The 25,803-nt window shown below is 45.1% G+C and overlaps 1 protein-coding gene across 1 annotated transcript; it reads left to right on the top strand.

The window, feature by feature from the left end:
* On the top strand, positions 1–24,642 carry LOC115415538 (TRIO and F-actin-binding protein-like). Its single transcript, XM_030129130.1, has 5 exons — positions 1–21; positions 140–457; positions 21,307–21,559; positions 22,205–23,987; positions 24,531–24,642. The coding sequence occupies exons 1-5, from the start codon at positions 1–3 to the stop codon at positions 24,640–24,642; spliced, it is 2,487 nt and encodes an 828-aa protein (XP_029984990.1).
* The last annotated feature ends 1,161 nt before the right edge of the window (positions 24,643–25,803 follow it).

Here is a 25,803-nt window from a genome sequence, read left to right as displayed (position 1 = left end):
ATGGCAGCCAAGTCCAGTCATGTGACCACAGCAGTGGCTTCAGGACACAGGTTTAATGCAAGACGGCCCCTCCCATCAGAGCCCCGCCCCTCTTGTTGCCCCCCAGCACTAACGTCAGCCCCCGCCCCCTTCCCATCAGCCCCTCCTGTCAGCCCCCCCCCCCCCCCATCAGCTTCTGCCCTCCCGTCAGAGCCCCCCCATCAGCCCCTCCTGCAGCCCCTCCCCTCCCATTAGCCCCTCCCCTTCATATCAGCCCCTCCCATCAGAGCCGTGCCCTCCATCAGCCCCTCCCCTTCATATCAGCCCCTCCCCTCCCATCAGAGCCGTGCCCTCCATCAGCCCCTCCCCTTCATATCAGCCCCTCCCCTCCCATCAGAGCCGTGCCCTCCATCAGCCCCTCCCCTTCATATCAGCCCCGCCCCTCCCCTCAGCCCCTCCCCTCCTGTCCTTTCTCCCAGTGGGCTCCTGTACAGTCGTCCTCTCGTGTGTTTCTTTGTTTTTCGGTGTTTTGCTTGTGTTTCTGTCTCCAGACTCTCCAGACTCTTCATAAACAGATTCCTTCTCATCCTTCTGCTGTTCTGTGCGTTTGTTCTGGACCTTTGATGGCCTCTGAACCGGGGCTCCTCCCACTGTTGGTTTTGTCCTCCTATCATTGGTTCATTTTCTCTCACTGCTGCAGTAGGGTCCGCACCTGATGACCCCTGACCCCTTAAACCAGGTCTGTTGAGGACCTTTAGAACCCCGGTTCCATCCAGGGAACCGGCCTGTTTGGACCGCCATCACCGACACAACAGAACTGCATGAGGGGGCGGGTTTTCAAAGCCCGCTCAACGCTTTGACGACCGCTGGGACTCCTGTTGGTTTTCCATCACATGCTGGTTCTTCTGCTTCAGTCTGAGGCCACGTTCACGCTGAAGGTGAATGAGAACTGGATCTGATTCAAGTGTCCATGTGTGACCTGGATCTGATCTGGTGCACACAGTCTGAACAGCACCAATCTGACCCAGAACACTGTCACATGTGGTCCTGAATCTGACCCAGAACACTTTCATATGTGGTCCTGAATCTGACCCAGAACACTGTCACATGTGGTCCTGAATCTGACCCAGAACACTGTCACATGTGGTCCTGAATCTGACCCAGACCACGGTCATATGTGGTCCTGAATCTGACCCAGAACACTGTCACATGTGGTCCTGAATCTGACCCAGACCACTGTCACATGTGGTCCTGAATCTGACCCAGAACACTGTCACATGTGGTCCTGAATCTGACCCAGAACACTGTCACATGTGGTCCTGAATCTGACCCAGAACACTTTCATATGTGGTCCTGAATCTGACCCAGAACACTTTCATATGTGGTCCTAAATCTGACCCAGAACACTGTCACATGTGGTCCTGAATCTGACCCAGAACACTTTCATATGCGGTCCTGAATCTGACCCAGAACACTTTCATATGTGGTCCTAAATCTGACCCAGACCACTGTCACATGTGGTCCTGAATCTGACCCAGAACACTTTCATATGTGGTCCTGAATCTGACCCAGACCACTGTCACATGTGGTCCTGAATCTGACCCAGAACACTTTCATATGCGGTCCTAAATCTGACCCAGAACACTGTCACATGCGGTCCTGAATCTGACCCAGACCACTGTCATATGCGGTCCTGAATCTGACCCAGACCACTGTCACATGTGGTCCTGAATCTGACCCAGACCACTGTCATATGCGGTCCTGAATCTGACCCAGACCACTGTCACATGCGGTCCTGAATCTGACCCAGACCACTGTCATATGCGGTCCTGAATCTGACCCAGAACACTTTCATATGTGGTCCTGAATCTGACCCAGACCACTGTCACATGTGGTCCTGAATCTGACCCAGAACACTTTCATATGTGGTCCTGAATCTGACCCAGACCACTGTCACATGTGGTCCTGAATCTGACCCAGAACACTGTCACATGTGGTCCTGAATCTGACCCAGAACACTTTCATATGTGGTCCTGAATCTGACCCAGACCACTGTCACATGTGGTCCTGAATCTGACCCAGACCACGGTCATATGTGGTCCTGAATCTGACCCAGAACACTGTCACATGTGGTCCTGAATCTGACCCAGAACACTTTCATATGTGGTCCTAAATCTGACCCAGACCACTGTCACATGTGGTCCTGAATCTGACCCAGAACACTGTCACATGTGGTCCTGAATCTGACCCAGAACACTTTCATATGTGGTCCTGAATCTGACCCAGACCACTGTCACATGTGGTCCTGAATCTGACCCAGAACACTTTCATATGCGGTCCTAAATCTGACCCAGAACACTGTCACATGCGGTCCTGAATCTGACCCAGACCACTGTCATATGCGGTCCTGAATCTGACCCAGAACACTTTCATATGTGGTCCTAAATCTGACCCAGACCACTGTCACATGTGGTCCTGAATCTGACCCAGAACACTGTCACATGTGGTCCTGAATCTGACCCAGAGCACTTTCATATGTGGTCCTGAATCTGACCCAGACCACTGTCATATGCGGTCCTGAATCTGACCCAGAACACTTTCATATGTGGTCCTGAATCTGACCCAGACCACTGTCACATGTGGTCCTGAATCTGACCCAGAACACTTTCATATGCGGTCCTAAATCTGACCCAGAACACTTTCATATGTGGTCCTAAATCTGACCCAGACCACTGTCACATGTGGTCCTGAATCTGACCCAGACCACTGTCACATGTGGTCCTGAATCTGACCCAGAACACTTTCATATGCGGTCCTGAATCTGACCCAGAACACTTTCATATGTGGTCCTAAATCTGACCCAGACCACTGTCACATGTGGTCCTGAATCTGACCCAGAACACTTTCATATGTGGTCCTGAATCTGACCCAGACCACTGTCACATGTGGTCCTGAATCTGACCCAGAACACTTTCATATGCGGTCCTAAATCTGACCCAGAACACTGTCACATGCGGTCCTGAATCTGACCCAGACCACTGTCATATGCGGTCCTGAATCTGACCCAGAACACTTTCATATGTGGTCCTGAATCTGACCCAGACCACTGTCACATGCGGTCCTGAATCTGACCCAGACCACTGTCACATGCGGTCCTGAATCTGACCCAGAGCACTGTCACATGTGGTCCTGAATCTGACCCAGAACACTTTCATATGCGGTCCTGAATCTGACCCAGAACACTTTCATATGTGGTCCTGAATCTGACCCAGACCACTGTCACATGTGGTCCTGAATCTGACCCAGAACACTTTCATATGCGGTCCTAAATCTGACCCAGAACACTTTCATATGTGGTCCTAAATCTGACCCAGACCACTGTCACATGTGGTCCTGAATCTGACCCAGAACACTTTCATATGCGGTCCTGAATCTGACCCAGAACATTTTCATATGTGGTCCTGAATCTGACCCAGACCACTGTCACATGTGGTCCTGAATCTGACCCAGAACACTTTCATATGCGGTCCTAAATCTGACCCAGAACACTTTCATATGTGGTCCTGAATCTGACCCAGACCACTGTCACATGCGGTCCTGAATCTGACCCAGACCACTGTCACATGTGGTCCTGAATCTGACCCAGAACATTTTCATATGTGGTCCTAAATCTGACCCAGACCACTGTCACATGTGGTCCTGAATCTGACCCAGACCACTGTCACATGTGGTCCTGAATCTGACCCAGAACACTTTCATATGCGGTCCTGAATCTGACCCAGAACACTTTCATATGTGGTCCTGAATCTGACCCAGACCACTGTCACATGTGGTCCTGAATCTGACCCAGAACACTTTCATATGTGGTCCTGAATCTGACCCAGACCACTGTCACATGCGGTCCTGAATCTGACCCAGAACACTTTCATATGCGGTCCTAAATCTGACCCAGAACACTGTCACATGCGGTCCTGAATCTGACCCAGACCACTGTCATATGCGGTCCTGAATCTGACCCAGACCACTGTCATATGCGGTCCTGAATCTGACCCAGAACACTTTCATATGTGGTCCTGAATCTGACCCAGACCACTGTCACATGCGGTCCTGAATCTGACCCAGACCACTGTCACATGCGGTCCTGAATCTGACCCAGACCACTGTCACATGCGGTCCTGAATCTGACCCAGAACACTGTCACATGCGGTCCTGAATCTGACCCAGACCACTGTCACATGCGGTCCTGAATCTGACCCAGACCACTGTCACATGCGGTCCTGAATCTGACCCAGACCACTGTCACATGCGGTCCTGAATCTGACCCAGAACACTGTCACATGCGGTCCTGAATCTGACCCAGACCACTGTCACATGCGGTCCTGAATCTGACCCAGACCACTGTCACATGCGGTCCTGAATCTGACCCAGACCACTGTCACATGCGGTCCTGAATCTGACCCAGAACACTTTCATATGTGGTCCTGAATCTGACCCAGACCACTGTCACATGTGGTCCTGAATCTGACCCAGACCACTGTCACATGTGGTCCTGAATCTGACCCAGACCACGGTCACATGTGGTCCTGAATCTGACCCAGAACACTTTCATATGTGGTCCTGAATCTGACCCAGACCACGGTCACATGTGGTCCTGAATCTGACCCAGAACACTTTCATATGTGGTCCTAAATCTGACCCAGACCACTGTCACATGTGGTCCTGAATCTGACCCAGAACACTTTCATATGTGGTCCTGAATCTGACCCAGACCACTGTCACATGTGGTCCTGAATCTGACCCAGAACACTGTCATATGCGGTCCTGAATCTGACCCAGAACACTTTCATATGTGGTCCTGAATCTGACCCAGACCACTGTCACATGCGGTCCTGAATCTGACCCAGACCACTGTCACATGCGGTCCTGAATCTGACCCAGAGCACTGTCACATGTGGTCCTGAATCTGACCCAGAACACTTTCATATGCGGTCCTGAATCTGACCCAGAACACTTTCATATGTGGTCCTGAATCTGACCCAGACCACTGTCACATGTGGTCCTGAATCTGACCCAGAACACTTTCATATGCGGTCCTAAATCTGACCCAGAACACTTTCATATGTGGTCCTAAATCTGACCCAGACCACTGTCACATGTGGTCCTGAATCTGACCCAGAACACTTTCATATGCGGTCCTGAATCTGACCCAGAACATTTTCATATGTGGTCCTGAATCTGACCCAGACCACTGTCACATGTGGTCCTGAATCTGACCCAGAACACTTTCATATGCGGTCCTAAATCTGACCCAGAACACTTTCATATGTGGTCCTGAATCTGACCCAGACCACTGTCACATGCGGTCCTGAATCTGACCCAGACCACTGTCACATGTGGTCCTGAATCTGACCCAGAACATTTTCATATGTGGTCCTAAATCTGACCCAGACCACTGTCACATGTGGTCCTGAATCTGACCCAGACCACTGTCACATGTGGTCCTGAATCTGACCCAGAACACTTTCATATGCGGTCCTGAATCTGACCCAGAACACTTTCATATGTGGTCCTAAATCTGACCCAGACCACTGTCACATGTGGTCCTGAATCTGACCCAGAACACTTTCATATGTGGTCCTGAATCTGACCCAGACCACTGTCACATGTGGTCCTGAATCTGACCCAGAACACTTTCATATGCGGTCCTAAATCTGACCCAGACCACTGTCACATGCGGTCCTGAATCTGACCCAGACCACTGTCATATGCGGTCCTGAATCTGACCCAGACCACTGTCATATGCGGTCCTGAATCTGACCCAGAACACTTTCATATGCGGTCCTGAATCTGACCCAGACCACTGTCACATGCGGTCCTGAATCTGACCCAGACCACTGTCACATGCGGTCCTGAATCTGACCCAGACCACTGTCACATGCGGTCCTGAATCTGACCCAGAACACTGTCACATGCGGTCCTGAATCTGACCCAGAACACTGTCACATGCGGTCCTGAATCTGACCCAGACCACTGTCACATGCGGTCCTGAATCTGACCCAGACCACTGTCACATGCGGTCCTGAATCTGACCCAGACCACTGTCACATGCGGTCCTGAATCTGACCCAGACCACTGTCACATGCGGTCCTGAATCTGACCCAGAACACTTTCATATGTGGTCCTGAATCTGACCCAGACCACTGTCACATGCGGTCCTGAATCTGACCCAGAACACTTTCATTTGTACCAGACACCATCAACCTGACACAACGGGACAGGATCCACAGACCCAGGGGTGTAAACCTGGGTCAGAGCTCCGAACTGAACCTAAACATTCCCAGCAGGAGTCTGAGCTCAGCACTGATTCCAGAACAGTCAGAACTCTGAGCAGGAATGGACAGGAAGTCCTGTTAGTGAGGAGGTGTGGTCAACCCGCTGACAGGTATGAGTCATCATTTCAAAAGCTGTGATTGGTTGAATCCTAAAAGCTAGAAAAATATATATATACTTTTAGTGATAATGGGCAAAGGATGGACCCTCAAATCCATAAACTGAAACATAGAATCCAATCTTATGAAGACTGTGGAATTATAAATAATATTTCACATAAAAGAAAATATCTGTTCAATGAATAATAAAGTGTACTTTAAAATTATCGACAAAATGTGTGAAAACACTCAGGCCCACTGGCACAGGATTCACACTGAGAGTTCTGTTTATTTGCTCATATTAACTGGCACACTGTAAAAAAAATCTGTAATTTAACAGAATTTTCACTGTTTATTTTACAGATTTTTTTCTGTATTTTTAAGATACAGGAAAATATCAATGAAATGACAAAAACAGCCTGATTTTACATGTCAAATGGAAAATAACAGGAAAAACTGTAACTGTGAAGAACCAGAAAATTTCCATTTTTTGTAAAATAATTTTTTTTTCTCCACAGAAAAATACAGTTAAATTACATTTGCAAATGTATCGTAATTTCACAAATATTTATTTTCTATTCATGAGATTAAACAGTTCATTTAAAGTTTAATACTGTAAAAAAAATAAAACCAGTTAAAATTACTGACAATTAACCATAACAGAAGTATTTGTTCTGTCAGTTTAACCAGACTTGTTTGTTCATTGACAAATATCTTGTGTAATTACAGGAGGTTTCACAACAAAAATGTTGAATAAATGTATATTTGTGAATGTATAACATGTATAAGCACTGATAAACTGTCCAAATACAGTTTTTATCAGTGGATTGGACAACTGAGTCTCACTGAAAATTATTTATATATATATTTATAGGGAATTGGATTGTTTTAATACATGTAAATATTCTTTATCAAACATTAAAAAGTAAAAAAAAAAAATGTGCAAAATCTCATGTAAAGTTAGGGCAAAAAAAATATTTTAATTATGGAAAATTACTCTATTTTTTATGAGATGGTTATTTTCTGTTATTTAACAGTATTTTTTCAACACCCCAGCTGCTGGAATAATACAGTTTTTTTAATGTTTTTTTTTTTTTTACAGTGCAATCTGTAGCGTTTAATGAATTCACTGTCCTCCGGTGTTTGCAGAGTATCCTCCTGCCTCTTCCATTTGGTCCTCTGCTTAAGGAACTCCTCCTCCCCTTAAATGTCCTCCTCCCCTTAAATGTCCTCTTCCCCTTAAATGTCCTCCTCCCCTTAAATGTCCTCCTCCCCTTAAATGTCCTCTTCCCCTTAAATGTCCTCTTCCCCTTAAATGTCCTCTTCCCCTTAAATGTCCTCTTCCCCTTAAAAGTGCTCTTCCTGCTCTGAACAGATCTGACCTCTTAAGGGTTAGGATTCTGTAGGAGCAGCTTTTATTTTTACTTGGATCAACTCTTCACTTTTAGGGGAAATTCTAAGAAAACATCAGGATTCTAAGAGTTTTCGTAGAATTTGTCCATGAGGAGCACGTCTGCGCTAAGAGTCTGTAGGAACAGGGGCCTGGTTCATGTGTTCCAGCTCCAAAGGCTGAATGTGAAAACGAGGACATGAGATGTTTATGTTTGTTTGAGTAAATCTGTGTAAACGTCTGGAATTAGGTTTGGGTTTGTCTGAAAGTGTGAAGATGAATGAGACAGAAATGAACTGAAGGGATCGGATCAAATGACTGCCATAGAACAAAGAGGGGAACATTTAAGGAGGTCTGAACAAAGAGGGGGAACATTTAAGGAGGTCTGAACAAAGAGGGGAACATTTAAGGAGGTCTGAACAAAGAGGGGAACATTTAAGGAGGTCTGAACAAAGAGGGGAACATTTAAGGAGGTCTGAACAAAGAGGGGAACATTTAAGGTGGTCTGAACAAAGAGGGGAACATTTAAGGAGGTCTGAACAAAGAGGGGAACATTTAAGGTGGTCTGAACACTTTCTGTCTTCACTGAATAGAGTTTATAGAAGAAAAGACTTTAAGGACAACACACACTCCAGTGTTAAAGCAGAAACTAACAGACAGAACATGTCAACACATCCTCCAACTGTGTGTGTGTGTGTGTGTGTGTGTGTGTGTGTGTGTGTGTGTGCAGATCATAACACACACACGTGGAACAGATAAACCACAGGCTGAGTCCTGATGATCCCAAACACCAGACGAACTCCATCACAGACTCACAGAACAGGTCAGGTTCATGGTGCTGTAGGCCGTGTGCTGCTCACACCCTGGAGGCACAAAACTCTGAGTTCGTACCAAACACTGTCAGTGTGAAGAATGCCGTCGTCTTGCTGTGCAGAGGGTTGTCAGACCTTCAGAATGCAGGTGTGTGCAGTAACACTTCAGATCTGGAAGGACCAGAGATCTACCACACAGAGGTCACCTTAACCGAAAATATTCCGTCATTGACGGATTTTTTTTTTTTTAAATGACAGAAAATTCTGAAGGCCGTCCGTCATTTTGAGGGTAATCGTTGTTTCGCTAACTTTAGCCTAAATTGGATGCTACTTTGTTAGCACAGACTGTGCAGACAGCCCAGTGTCCTCAGTTCTGTTACAGCCCAGTAAATGTGAGGGAACTGATGAACAGAGAAAAAAGAAGGACTGATGGTGAAGGATGAAGGACAAGAAAGGAATACTGCAGTTCTGATGGTGTTTGGTGTGTTCTAGGTACGCATGTTCTACCTTTACTGTGTTATGGCGCGTCAGTTTGTGTCCAGATCTGTGGCTGACAGAACCTGAACTCTAACCTTCAGTTCATGGGACGTGAACAAACACATGACAGTTTAGAATGTGTGCAGAGAACACACCAGTTCAAACTGGAGGACAGTTATGTGAGCAGTGACATCAGGTTAGTTTATCACCAGCAGCAACTCCAGCTGCTGCACCACGGACATGTTTCTGAACATTAAATACTGAATATGTCTCATTATCATTAAAAAATAAAAATTTGAAATGATGGATAATATGTTATGACAGAATTTTTACGACCCTGTCGGTCAAAATGAAGGACAATAAAACTGTCTAGTCCAACCTCTGCTGCCCCCCCGTCTGTGACAGTCTGCTGCTCTACTATGGGACGGTCTTCCTGATGCAGTTAAGTCCAATTATGCGGCCGCGAAAGAGACGATGGGAGGGGCTTCTGGACAGAGGCCGTTCATGGACAGTTTTAGAGCCGACACCTTCATGAGGTGGAGGTGAGCCAGCGGGGAGCTGCTGCTGTTTGTGCCTCTGAGCTGTGCACATCACTGTTGTTAGGAAACACTGACACTCATCTATAGAACTGAACAGAATAGAATAGAACTGAATAGAATAGAATAGAATAGAATAGAATAGAAGCCCTCAGTGCAGACCTCTGCTCAGGCAGATCAGTGCGACAGATTTGGATGAAAATTTCAGGAAACGTTGATGATGACACAAAGAACAGGTGATGACATTCTGATGGGGGGGGGGGGGGGGTCTGCCTTCAAACAGGACACACACTGGACACACCTACTGGACACACACACTGGACACACACCTACTGGACACACACACTGGACACACACCTACTGGACACACACACTGGACACACACCAACTGGACACACACCTACTGGACACACACACTGGACACACACCTACTGGACACACACCTGCTGGACACACACCTACTGGACACACACACTGGACACACACCTACTGGACACACACCTGCTGGACACACACCTACTGGACACACACACTGGACACACACCTACTGGACACACACCAACTGGACACACACACTGGACACACACCTACTGGACACACACCTACTGGACACACACACACTGGACACACACCTACTGGACACACACCAACTGGACACACACACTGGACACACACCTACTGGACACACACCTACTGGACACACACACTGGACACACACCTACTGGACACACACCTACTGGACACACACACTGGACACACACCTACTGGACACACACACTGGACACACACCTACTGGACACACACACCAACTGGACACACACACTGGACACACACCTACTGGACACACACCAACTGGACACACACACTGGACACACACCTACTGGACACACACCTACTGGACACACACCAACTGGACACACACACTGGACACACACCTACTGGACACACACACTGGACACACACCTACTGGACACACACCAACTGGACACACACACTGGACACACACCTACTGGACACACACCTACTGGACACACACACTGGACACACACCTACTGGACACACACACTGGACACACCTACTGGACACACACCAACTGGACACACACACTGGACACACACCTACTGGACACACACACTGGACACACACCTACTGGACACACACCTGCTGGACACACACCTACTGGACACACACCTGCTGGACACACACACTGGACACACACCTACTGGACACACACCTACTGGACACACACCTGCTGGACACACACCTACTGGACACACACCTACTGGACACACACACTGGACACACACACTGGACACACACCTACTGGACACACACCTACTGGACACACACCTGCTGGACACACACCTACTGGACACACACCTGCTGGACACACACCTGCTGGACACACACCTGCTGGACACACACCTACTGGACACACACCAACTGGACACACACCTACTGGACACACACCTACTGGACACACACTTACTGGACACACACCTACTGGACACACACCTACTGGACACACACCTGCTGGACACACCTACTGGACACACACCTACTGGACACACACCTACTGGACACACACCTGCTGGACACACCTACTGGACACACACCTGCTGGACACACACCAACTGGACACACACCAACTGGACACACACCTACTGGACACACACCTGCTGGACACACCTACTGGACACACACCTGCTGGACACACACCTACTGGACACACACCTACTGGACACACACCTGCTGGACACACACCTACTGGACACACACCTACTGGACACACACCTGATGGACACACACCTACTGGACACACACCTGCTGGACACACACCTACTGGACACACACCTACTGGATACACACCTACTGGACACACCTACTGGACACACACCTGCTGGACACACACCTACTGGACACACACCTACTGGACACACACCTGCTGGACACACACCTACTGGACACACACCTGCTGGACACACACCTACTGGACACACACCTACTGGACACACACCTGCTGATGGTCAGACTGGACAGTGCTGACCTGGACCTTCTCTGTCCAGTTCTGAACACCGTGGGTCTCCACACCATGTTGTTCCTCCTGGTCCACTCCCTGTTTTTCTCAGCTCCACAGTGGGATGAACCTGCTCTGCTCCAGAAGACAAACAGCTCCGATAAACAGGAAGTGCAAACGGACACCAGGACAGATCCAAGAGTCAATAGTAACACGATAATAATGACAATAATACGAAGGTACTGTTGAGGGAGGGTGTTAATCCATGGGACCTCCTGGGGACTCAAACCACCGGCTCCAGTCAGACTGGAGATACAAGGAAACACTGTCAGACAAAAGCTCATAACCACCAGAGATGAGGTCCACTGCCATGAGAACCATAAGGAATGAACAGGATTTGAATGTCAACAATGAAGACAATATGTCTGTGTACCTGAACAATATGATGTTTGGGTTTTTAAGGGTTAAAGGTGGACGTTTAAGGGTTAAAGGTGGACGTTTAAGGGTTAAAGGTGGACGTTTAAAGGTTAAAGGTGGACGTTTAAGGGTTAAAGGTGGACGTTTAAGGGTTAAAGGTGGACGTTTAAAGGTTAAAGGTGGACGTTTAAGGGTTAAAGGTGTACAGTTTAAGGGTTAATGGTGGACGTTTAAGGGTTAAAGGTGTACAGTTTAAGGGTTAAAGGTGGACGTTTAAGGGTTAAAGGTGGACGTTTGGGTCTTTAAGGGTTAAAGGTGGATGTTTAAGGGTTAAAGATAGACATTTAAGGGTTAAAGGTGGACGTTTGGGTCTTTAAGGCTTAAAGGTGGACGTTTAAGGGTTAAAGGTGGATGTTTAAGGGTTAAAGGTGGATGTTTAAGGGTTAAAGGTGGATGTTTGGGTCTTTAAGGGTTAAAGGTGGACGTTTAAGGGTTAAAGGTGGATGTTTGGGTCTTTAAGGGTTAAAGATGGACGTTTAAGGGTTAAAGGTGGATGTTTGGGTCTTTAAGGGTTAAAGGTGGACGTTTAAGGGTTAAAGGTGGATGTTTAAGGGTTAAAGGTGGATGTTTGGGTCTTTAAGGGTTAAAGGTGGACGTTTAAGGGTTAAAGGTGGATGTTTGGGTCTTTAAGGGTTAACGGTGGATGTTTAAGAGTTAAAGGTGGATGTTTAAGGGTTAAAGGTGGACGTTTGGGTCTTTAAGGGTTAAAGGTGGATGTTTAAGGGTTAAAGGTGGATGTTTAAGGGTTAAAGGTGGATGTTTGGGTCTTTAAGGGTTAAAGGTGGACGTTTAAGGGTTAAAGGTGGATGTTTAAGGGTTAAAGGTGGACGTTTGGGTCTTTAAGGGTTAAAGGTGGATGTTTAAGGGTTAAAGGTGGATGTTTGGGTCTTTAAGGGTTAAAGGTGGATGTTTAAGGGTTAAAGGTGGACATTTAAGGGTTAAAGGTGGATGTTTAAGGGTTAAAGGTGGACGTTTGGGTCTTTAAGGGTTAAAGGTGGATGTTTAAGGGTTAAAGGTGGACGTTTGGGTCTTTAAGGGTTAAAGGTGGATGTTTGGGTCTTTAAGGGTTAAAGGTGGATGTTTAAGGGTTAAAGGTGGACGTTTGGGTCTTTAAGGGTTAAAGGTGGATGTTTAAGGGTTAAAGGTGGATGTTTGGGTCTTTAAGGGTTAAAGGTGGATGTTTAAGGGTTAAAGGTGGATGTTTGGGTCTTCTTGCTGTTTCTCTTACATCATTTTCATGTTGGTATATTCTCTGTATTCCATTTTCACCTTAAAAATGCAGGGGAGTTGTTTTTGTGTCCTCACATTCTAATTCTGTCCTCCACTGGACACCAGTGCAGGTGAACCCTTCAGTTCAGGTGGGTCTGTAGGACGCTGTGCTCCACTTTTCCTGACATGTTTGACAGACAGACGACAAACACTTCCATAGTGAAGCATGGACTGATCTAAAAATAGATGTGATCCAGTCAAACACAAGCTTTCATAGTGATCTGTCAAAGAAAACCCAGACAGCAGACGCAGATGAACCCTTACACACCCAAACATCCACCTTTAACCCTTAAACGTCCACCTTTAACCCTTAAACGTCCACCTTTAACCCTTAAACATCCACCTTTAACCCTTAAACGTCCACCTTTAACCCTTAAACATCCACCTTTAACCCTTAAACATCCACCTTTAACCCTTAAACATCCACCTTTAACCCTTAAACGTCCACCTTTAACCCTTAAACATCCACCTTTAACCCTTAAACATCCACCTTTAACCCTTAAACGTCCACCTTTAACCCTTAAACGTCCACCTTTAACCCTTAAACATCCACCTTTAACCCTTAAACATCCACCTTTAACCCTTACACACCCAAACGGCCCTTATGTATATATATGAACAGTATTAATATTAACAGTTTGTGTGTGTATATAAATATACATTTTTTCTTTTTTTTTTCTTTTTGAACAATATTATTAGTAACAGTATTTATTTATTTATTTATTTATTTATTTATATGAACAGTAGTAGTATAAACAGTATATATAACAGTATGTATATATATGAACAGTATTAATACTAGTAACAGTATATATAACAGTGTGTATATATATGAACAGTATTAATACTAGTAACAGTATATATAACAGTATGTATATGTATGAACAGTATTAATACTAGTAACAGTATATATAACAGTATGTATATATATATGAACAGTATTAATACTAGTAACAGTATATATAACAGTATGTATATATATGAACAGTATTAATACTAGTAACAGTATATATAACAGTGTGTATATATATGAACAGTATTAATACTAGTAACAGTATATATAACAGTATGTATATGTATGAACAGTATTAATACTAGTAACAGTATATATAACAGTGTGTATATATATGAACAGTATTAATACTAGTAACAGTATATATAACAGTATGTATATGTATGAACAGTATTAATACTAGTAACAGTATATATAACAGTATGTATATATATATATATATGAACAGTATTAATACTAGTAACAGTATATATAACAGTATGTATATGTATGAACAGTATTAATACTAGTAACAGTATATGTAACAGTATGTATATATATGAACAGTATTAATACTAGTAACAGTATATATAACAGTATGTATATGTATGAACAGTATTAATACTAGTAACAGTATATATAACAGTATGTATATATATGAACAGTATTAATACTAGTAACAGTATATATAACAGTATGTATATATATGAACAGTATTAATACTAGTAACAGTATATATAACAGTATGTATATGTATGAACAGTATTAATACTAGTAACAGTATATATAACAGTATGTATATATATGAACAGTATTAATACTAGTAACAGTATATATAACAGTATGTATATATATGAACAGTATTAATACTAGTAACAGTATATATAACAGTATGTATATATATGAACAGTATTAATACTAGTAACAGTATATATAACAGTATGTATATATATGAACAGTATTAATACTAGTAACAGTATATATAACAGTATGTATATATATGAACAGTATTAATACTAGTAACAGTATATATAACAGTATGTATATATATGAACAGTATTAATACTAGTAACAGTATATATAACAGTATGTATATATATGAACAGTATTAATACTAGTAACAGTATATATAACAGTATGTATAACAGTATTCTTTACCCATGGACACAGTGACAGATAAAGTCCTGTGGTCGTTCATTGTGCTGTTGGACAGTGGACTTGTTGACAGACCAGTGTTAGTTTATTCAGGGTCAGTGGTACGCTGTCTTTCCATTTGCACTTGACTCCAGGTGTACCCCAGGGATGGGACCTGTCCCCCATGCTTTTCAGCCTGTGTACTGCAGATGTGTTCTGACAGCTGCTGATGTCTGCTCCTCTTTTAAATGTGTAATGTCCACAGACCTACAGGACAATCTGTGGTGTCAGTTCAAACCATGGAACAGCCCCTGGAGTTAAAAATTACACCAGTGTCAAAGCTGTAAAACCTGGAAAAGACCACCAGAGGCCGAGTCTGAAAGCATGTCCGCACAAAGAGTCAGCATGTTCAAACATACAAGTGGGTTAGGCTAGGTTAGCTTAGGTTAGGCTAGGTTAGGTTAGGTTAGGTTAGGTTAGGTTAGGTTAGGCTAGGTTAGGTTAGGCTAGGTTAGGTTAAGTTAGGCTAGGTTAGGTTAGGCTAGGTTAGGTTAAGTTAGGCTAGGTTAGGTTAAGTTAGGCTAGGTTAGGTTAGCTTAGGTTAGGTTAGGTTAGGCTAGGTTAGGTTAAGTTAGGCTAGGTTAGGTTAGGTTAGGCTAGGTTAGGTTAAGTTAGGCTAGGTGAGGTGAGGTTAGGTTAAGTTAGGCTAGGTGAGGTTAGGTTAGGCTAGGTTAGGTTAGCTTAGGTTAGGTTAAGTTAGGCTAGGTTAGGTTAGGCTAGGTTAGGTTAAGTTAGGCTAGGTTAGGTTAAGTTAGGCTGGGTTAGGTTAAGTTAGGCTAGGTTAGGTTAGGCTAGGTTAGGTTAAGTTAGGCTAGGTTAGGTTAGGTTAAGTTAGGCTAGGTTAGGCTAGGTTAGGTTAAGTTAGGCTAGGTTAGGTTAGGCTAGGTTAGGTTAAGTTAGGCTGGGTTAGGTTAGTTTAGTTTAGGTTAGGCTAGGTTAGCTTAGGTTAGGTTAGGTTAGGTTAGGCTAGGTTAGGTTAAGTTAGGCTAGGTTAGGTTAGGCTAGGTTAGGTTAGCTTAGGTTAGGCTAGGTTAGGTTAAGTTAGGTTAGGCTAGGTTAGGTTAGGCTAAATTATGTTAAATTGAAACAATGGTTGTGTTTTCTTTCCAGGGGCCTGTTTCACAAAACTAGGATAAGGGATTAAGCCGGGATATGTGGGCTATCCTGGCTCAACTTATCCATGATCTGGTTTCACAAAAGCAGGATAGGGGAAAGCAGGATATGTTTGATATAAGTTACCATGGAGATTTAGCCTGTGGAGCTAGCCTGGTCCAGACCAAGCTAAGTTCAGGTTTAGTTAATCTCATCCTTATCTCAGTAACAGTTTCCACAAATGGAACCAGTGGTTCTTCCACTGCCCATGAAACAGTGGAACCACAGGAACTAGACCCACTGTCAGTATAGAAACATTTGTGATTATTAATATCAATAATTTCACATAAATGATCATTTTTAGATGATTTCAATCAGTTCAGTTCAGTTGTGTTTATTCAGACATTTCAAACATTAGACATTTCTGCAGATCCAATGTTTAAAAACTCCAGTCTGTAAAGGAATAGGCTGAAGGCCAACATCATTCTGCTGACCCCCCATTCATATCAGCAAACAAATGAAATACAATAGATCCCAATGCCTTTAGCTTAGAAACAATAGAAACAACCAAAAATTAAACAATTCAATAGTTTGAGTGGAAAAATGAACATTCACATTATTCTTATATTTTCATGACATTTAAACCTAGTTTTAAACATAAATAGTGTTGGACAGTCTGTGAACTCAGGACTGAACTGGTTCCAAACATTTCCTAAACACAGACTAAATGTGTTCATATGTGATCATATGTGTTCATATGTGTTCATATGTGTTCTAACAGAAGGTTTATTGAACACATGACTTCCTCTGAAATTATAAATAATTTCCCATATTTTAATCAAGCTCTGAATATGAACAGGCAACTGATTTTTTAAATTTTCAACATGAATTGTTTTGTTTTAAAGTCGACTAAGTTACCGAACTTTAAAACTTTTAGTTTGATCCTAAACTGATGTGTGTGTTCCTATTGGACACTGGACTGATCAGTGCTATTGGCCTTTTCTGAATAATACTGATTGGATTTGTATTAGTTCTGTCAGTTTTCAGCCACACCTCCATGAACTAACACATACAACAACTGCACTTCTTCTGTATAGTTATTCCAAGGAATCTGATTACATTGACCCTTTCAGTCTGTGTATTATTTATACTTAGATAACTGACAGTTTCCCACAGACTATATATGTCATATAAATATAAATACACACAGAGTAACATGATGTTCCTTTAATGAATAAGGATCAATCAAAGCATGTAAAACCATCAGCTCCTTTAAAACTGAAGTCACACAGAGACTGTACAAGAGAGAAAGAACAGAACCAGAACATATGAGAGAACAGAAGAAGAAATACACATTTAAAGGTAGAACACAGCCCACATGTCTGTACACTGAAAGAAATACATGTCTGTACACTGAAAGAAATACATGTCTGTACACTGAAAGAAATACACGTCTGTACACTGAAAGAAATACATGTCTGCACACTGAAAGAAATACATGTCTGTACACTGAAAGAAATACACGTCTGTACACTGAAAGAAATACACGTCTGTACACTGAAAGAAATACATGTCTGCACACTGAAAGAAATACACGTCTGTACACTGAAAGAAATACACGTCTGTACACTGAAAGAAATACATGTCTGCACACTGAAAGAAATACACGTCTGAACACTGAAAGAAATGCAAGACAAATCCATACGTAACAAATGAACAGACAAATGAATGGATGCAGTAGCCTCCTGTAACACAGTACACACAGTATATACACAGTATACATACAGTATATACACAGTATACACACAGTATATACACAGTATACACACAGTATATACACAGTATACACACAGTATACACACAGTACACACACAGTATGTAACACAAACATCAAAACAGGCCAAATCAATTTAAATTGAATGACAAAAAAACAAAACAAAACACACATTCCTCTGCCCCTGCAGGACACATTTACCTTAAATCATGCACCTGAACTAAAATAATTGAACACATATTGGTCCCTGGCCAGCTGACCAGCTGACCAGCTGACCACTGCGGTCATCAGGGAAGATGGCAGGATTGTCCCAGTCTGTGTGATGCACTTTTTTGAGGGGGGGGGGCTCCCTCCCTCCCTCCCTCCCTCCCTCCGGTCACACTGTGGAGGACAGTCCAGGCCACAGTGATGTCACATGACCTCAAAGGGCGGAGCCTTCAGTGGTGAAGACAGTGAAAGTGTTCCTTCAGGAGGTCAAAGGTCATTTGGGTCCTGGTCCTGGTCCTGGTATGGGCATGACTGTAGGTCTGATGTGGTTCAGGGGGTCTGTGTATGGGGTCAGGAGAAAAGGATGGTAGGTAGACCCCCTGTCCCCCAAGTAGACCCCCTGTCCCCCAGGTAGACCCCCTGTCCCCCAGGCAGACCTCCTGTCCCCCAGGTAGACTCCCTGTCCCCCAGGTAGACCCCCTGTCCCCAGGTAGACCCCCTGTCCCCCAGGCAGACCTCCTGTCCCCCAGGTAGACCCCCTGTCCCCCAGGCAGACCCCCTGTCCCCAGGTAGACCCCCTGTCCCCCAGGTAGACCCCCTGTCCCCCAGGTAGACCCCCTGTCCCCAGGTAGACCTCCTGTCCCCCAGGTAGACCCCCTGTCCCTCATAACTGCAGTTCCATTCTGGACACAGATCTGATGGAAACAGTGGTTCTGGTTCTGGTTCTGGTTCTGGTTCTGAACCTGAACACAGGTTGTGGTTCACCTTGTGATCAGCGACAGATTCCAGAGGTCTGATAGACTCAGGAGTCATGGACCGAACCAGAACCAGAACCAGACCACAGAGACACAGCACTGATGAGACAGTCATCATGGACCATCTGAAATGATCAGATGAAGAATCTGAACCCAAACCCTGAACAGTGTTCATGAACCCATCCAGGTCCAGACCTCCTGCAGTGTCAGTTCACAGATGAATGTTCTCTGTATCTGACCTTTAACTGATTTATCTGCATTTGTTCTAATATTATCTTCTGTAGTTTGTATGTGATCAGTATAAATCAGATCTTCTCCTATATTTAACTCACTGCTCCTGCAGATGTTCATTACAGCTCAGATTCCAGTTGATGGTTCTTCATCAGAAACAGATCCAACTGAATAAACAGTGTCTGTTTCAGTCCAGTCTGTCCTGAACTGAACATAAACCCAGTGTGTCCGTCCACTGGAACTGATCCAACTGCATGGGTTTGACTGGACAAGCAATGTTGGAGAAGATGACGGTGTTTCCATGGTAACTACGGCGCCTCTGAACATCCAAATATGGTCATATCTGATGACCATGAAAAAATGCAGAACTGTATTTGACACCAGTTATTGACATGGATGAACAGGATGGAACAGTTCAGATCAGTAGATGGTTTTGTTGGTGGTGGATGTTTGTTTTTTTATGGGTTCATGAACAGTTTCATGAAGTCCTGAATCCTGATCACAGAAGCTGATTTGTCCCGAAGGTAAATGGACTGAAGTCAGTGAGTCCATGTGTTCCTCAGTTCTTCAGTCTGATGCAGGTCCATCTCCATCTCCAGTCAGTTGTTCTTCTAATTCCACAGCTGTTCTCACAGATGTTGCTTCACTCTGTGGCTGTAGTTGTGATGGTTTCAGTGGAACAGTCAGTGTGTGTGTGTGTTCTCCTTCCTCATTCAGGTGTTCTGCACTCCTTTACTTCTGTCTCCGCTTGGTTTTCTAACTGTGCTGCTGTTGTCTTTCTTTTTCATTCGCTCCTTTACTTCCTCGTTCGACAAAATGAGGAGTTTTGTGTCTAATGGGGTAAAGTCTGCTGCTCTGGTTGCCATGGTGAATCTGTGAATCTGTGATCGATGTCGGGGTCTGTTGAAGAAGCTGAGTGCTCACACTTCTCCAGGATGAGTTCCACCTGCTGATGAACCTGGGTCTGTTCATCCTGGTTTAGTCTGAGTCAAACTGATCACATCTGGACACTTGTGTTTTGGATTCATTGAACGCAACTTAGTCAGTCATCCTGGATGATGGAATCCTAGTTTTGTGAAACAGGCCCCAGGTCAGTAAATGAACAGTTCATTTGGTTTCTGTGATTTCCCAGCAGAATGTGTGACGGTATTAAACTGAACTGTGTCAGTGAAGGAGCAGATCTGAAAACAGCTGTCAATCAAACCACATTCAGCCTTTGGACCCATCCTCCAATCAGCACGCGGAAGCTGGGTGTGCGGCCCGGCCGAGCTCCGCCCACAGCTCCATTCAACCCCAAAGACGCTGAGCGTCCGGGGGTGGGACAACAGGGTGTCCAGTGCTGGTCCAGTCTGTAGTGGTTTTAAAGCAGTTCCACTCAGTCCCATTGAAGTGCATGGACGCTGAGCGTCTACGGACAAATGCACTGAGCAGAGATGGAATGAACAAACACAGACACGGGAATGGAGGAGAAGTGAACAACATCCAGTCCACTGATCTGGGATCAGACTGATTCTGAACCAACTGGTCTGAGAGATGAACGTGTTCCAACACATTTGGAGTCAATGAAATGAAAACAACTGAACAGATTTGAGCATTTAATGGGAGTCATTTTAGGAGAAGAGGAGCTTCACTGCAGTCTGACACTGAACAGCTGTGGTGGAAACTTATGACTAAGATAAAACTGACATATATTCACAGATAAAACTGACATATATTCACAGATAAAACTGACATATATTCACAGATAAAACTGATCCTTCTGTTTCAGCTGTTATCACCGAAGTTCAAAAGTGCACGTGCATCAGACAGGACATTAATTAAACACAGTAATTATGGACATTAATTAGCTAATGTTATTCTTCCATCTTCCCTCCACTTCGCTACCGTTTCCGACAGTCCTTGAACGCCTCATCAGTGACGCCAGCCCCGGTGGGTCCGTCCACAGCAGCAGTCACTGTCACCGTGGGTGGTCCTCTGCTTCTGTCCTGGACACGCGCACCGTCCACTCACGCGGACGCCGGTGTTGTGGAGTGGTTTTCCTGTCGGTGCAGTGAAGGACACACATGCAGCAGGGGCACGGACACACCACAGCCCGGGGAGGGGACACTGTGCACCGGCAGGAACGAACCAGGAGGACCGGTGAGCACAGGTCAGTGAAGGCAGCACCAGTGGGGCGCGTGGGTGTGAAGGATGGGTGGACTGGCTACAGGTGTGTGCGTGCGTGTGTGCGTGCGTGCGTGTGCCGTTCAGTGTCATTCATAAAAACCTGTTGTGTTTTACTGCTTCCATCAACAACACACAGCAAACAGACCAACACACCTGCACTGAAAACAAACAAACAAACAAACACCTGCACTGAAAACAAACAAACAAACAAACACCTGCACTGAAAACAAACAAACAAACAAACAAACAAACAAACAAACAAACAAACACCTGCACTGAAAACAAACAAACAAACAAACAAACAAACAAACACCTGCACTGAAAACAAACAAACACCTGCACTGAAAACAAACAAACAAACAAACACCTGCACTGAAAACAAACAAACAAACAAACAAACAAACAAACAAACAAACAAACACCTGCACTGAAAACAAACAAACAAACAAACAAACAAACAAACACCTGCACTGAAAACAAACAAACACCTGCACTGAAAACAAACAAACAAACAAACACCTGCACTGAAAACAAACAAACAAACAAAACACCTGCACTGAAAAAAACTTAAAAAAAAAAAAAAAGAAAAAAAAAAAAAGAAGAAAGAACACCTTCACTGTTTGTACAGATGATAACCCTCCTACCTCTGATAACCCTCGTACCTCTGATAACCCTCGTACCTCTGCTAACCCTCCTACCTCTGCTAACCCTCCTACCTCTGCTAACCCTCCTACCTCTGCTAACCCTCGTACCTCTGCTAACCCTCGTACCTCTGCTAACCCTCCTACCTCTGCTAACCCTCCTACCTCTGCTAACCCTCGTACCTCTGATAACCCTCGTACCTCTGATAACCCTCGTACCTCTGATAACCCTCGTACCTCTGATAACCCTCGTACCTCTGATAACCCTCGTACCTCTGATAACCCTCGTACCTCTGCTAACCCTCCTACCTCTGCTAACCCTCGTACCTCTGCTAACCCTCGTACCTCTGCTAACCCTCCTACCTCTGCTAACCCTCCTACCTCTGCTAACCCTCGTACCTCTGATAACCCTCCTACCTCTGCTAACCCTCCTACCTCTGCTAACCCTCCTACCTCTGCTAACCCTCGTACCTCTGCTAACCCTCGTACCTCTGCTAACCCTCGTACCTCTGCTAACCCTCCTACCTCTGCTAACCCTCGTACCTCTGCTAACCCTCGTACCTCTGATAACCCTCCTACCTCTGCTAACCCTCCTACCTCTGCTAACCCTCGTACCTCTGCTAACCCTCGTACCTCTGATAACCCTCCTACCTCTGCTAACCCTCCTACCTCTGCTAACCCTCCTACCTCTGATAACCCTCGTACCTCTGATAACCCTCGTACCTCTGATAACCCTCCTACCTCTGCTAACCCTCCTACCTCTGCTAACCCTCGTACCTCTGATAACCCTCGTACCTCTGATAACCCTCCTACCTCTGCTAACCCTCGTACCTCTGCTAACCCTCGTACCTCTGATAACCCTCGTACCTCTGCTAACCCTCCTACCTCTGCTAACCCTCGTACCTCTGATAACCCTCGTACCTCTGATAACCCTCCTACCTCTGATAACCCTCCTACCTCTGATAACCCTCGTACCTCTGATAACCCTCCTACCTCTGCTAACCCTCCTACCTCTGCTAACCCTCGTACCTCTGATAACCCTCGTACCTCTGCTAACCCTCGTACCTCTGATAACCCTCGTACCTCTGCTAACCCTCGTACCTCTGCTAACCCTCGTTCCTCTGATAACCCTCGTACCTCTGATAACCCTCCTACCTCTGCTAACCCTCGTACCTCTGCTAACCCTCGTACCTCTGCTAACCCTCCTACCTCTGCTAACCCTCGTACCTCTGCTAACCCTCGTACCTCTGCTAACCCTCCTACCTCTGCTAACCCTCCTACCTCTGCTAACCCTCGTACCTCTGATAACCCTCCTACCTCTGGTAACCCTCGTACCTCTGCTAACCCTCGTACCTCTGCTAACCCTCCTACCTCTGATAACCCTCGTACCTCTGATAACCCTCGTACCTCTGATAACCCTCCTACCTCTGCTAACCCTCCTACCTCTGCTAACCCTCGTACCTCTGATAACCCTCGTACCTCTGCTAACCCTCCTACCTCTGCTAACCCTCCTACCTCTGATAACCCTCGTACCTCTGATAACCCTCCTACCTCTGCTAACCCTCCTACCTCTGCTAACCCTCGTACCTCTGATAACCCTCGTACCTCTGCTAACCCTCGTACCTCTGATAACCCTCGTACCTCTGCTAACCCTCGTACCTCTGATAACCCTCGTACCTCTGATAACCCTCCTACCTCTGCTCCTCTGCTGCTCACTCATCCTTTACTGGGACTCCGTTTGTCCGACTGCAGCTTCTTCATGCGTTGCTGGTGTGGATCCACAGGTTCTAGATGTGCTGGTTTTTCTTCTGTTGCGTATTCGTTCATGTTGTACCTCGTTTGTCCACCAGTCACCGCCAAAGTGTTCTGGACATAGAAATGTGATTGTAAGTGTAATGGAGTAAAATGACTAATATCTGACAAAGTATTGGTCCGATCAGCTGAACGTTTTCACTAGTTTGTTCACTGAGGAAGAATACAGAAGTATGACAAACTGTAGCAGTCAGCTGTGTACGGACACACACACACACACACACACACACACAGACCACTAGGTTCTTATAACACAGATGTTTGTTTCCTGGTTGCTTCTCTCGTCTGTGACAGTAAATACAGATGTAATGATGAGAGGTTTTGGTGTTTCGATTATTATCACAGAAATAATGGTGGGTTCATGATTATTATGATTCAGTCTGACAGAGACCCCAGTTCATCAGACTGGGAGGCTGCACATCAGACACTGGTCAGCAGCATGGGGGCGCCACAGGGCGCTGTACTGTGCCCTGTTCTGTTCACACTCTATCTGACTTCCAGTACGAGTCCCATGCAGAAGTACTGGGATGACACTGGGCGGACAGGAGGGGGAGCACAGGGGCCTGGTGGAGGACTCTGTGGGATGGTGCAGCAAAAAAACACCTGCAGCTGAACACCTCCAAGACCAAGGAGATGGTGGTGGATTTCAGGAGAGACAGACCCCATCTCCAGCCCTTTTCCATCGGGGTCACGGACATGGAGGTGGACTGGACCTCCAAGTACCTGGGACTGCAGCTGGACAATAAACTGGACCGGTCACATAACACAGACAACATCTGCAGGACAGGACCAAGTGGCCTGTACTTCCTGAGGAGACTGGGGTCCTTCAGCATCTGCAGGAAAGTGCTGCTGATGTTTGACCGGTCAGGTTCTGTCCATTCTGGACATCCTCTGCACAGGACAGTGTGTCCAGCCCCAGGTGTCCGCCGGCTCTGACCTGCTCCACTAACACACCCAGGAACGGTCATCCCCCCGGACATCAGACTGGACAGCTGATCACTGAGTGGTCAGGGGGTCTGGGTCTCAGTCATGACCACATTAGGACTGACCCAGTGAGACTTTAAAATGTCCAAACACCTTATGTAGTTGGACCACACCCACTTTTTCCAACCACTGTAGAACACTCAGATATCTGCTACACTTTACAACACTGCCCTGAAGTGTGGACGAACAATCACAGTCTGTATTTACAGTTTAGTACAGGAAGCACTTTTCCAGCTGGTTCTTTAGCAGGTGTCGTTTACAGTAAATATACGAACCTGAATGTGTGAGTGGTACTGACCCACCGGTGGGTTCTGCTCTGGGTGGGTTTGGTCTTCTTATGCTGCATGGAAACTGAGGAACACTGGAATGTACCTCTGGATCAATAAAGTATCTATCATTCTATCTATCTATCTATCTATCTATCTATCTATCTATCTATCTATCTATCTATCTATCTATCTATCTATCGTTCTATCGTTCTATCGTTCTATCTATCTATCTATCTATCTATCTATCGTTCTATCGTTCTATCGTTCTATCTATCTATCTATCTATCGTTCTATCGTTCTATCTATCCTTCTATCTATCTATCTATCTATCTATCTATCTATCTATCTATCTATCGTTCTATCTATCGTTCTATCTATCGTTCTATCGTTCTAAATTCATCTGACATCAGTGTGTACTAGAACTGTCACTTTTTATTTGAACTTTGAACGTTGGTTGGAGTATGAGGTGAACAGTTGATTGTGAATTGTTTGTGGAAATGAGTATGGACGCAAAACTATTA

This window comes from Sphaeramia orbicularis, chromosome 24, assembly GCF_902148855.1.
Source record: "Sphaeramia orbicularis chromosome 24, fSphaOr1.1, whole genome shotgun sequence".
Classification (NCBI taxonomy): domain Eukaryota; kingdom Metazoa; phylum Chordata; class Actinopteri; order Kurtiformes; family Apogonidae; genus Sphaeramia; species Sphaeramia orbicularis.
Note: the sequence above shows the minus strand (reverse complement) of the source record. Positions and strands in the feature narration are given on the sequence as shown.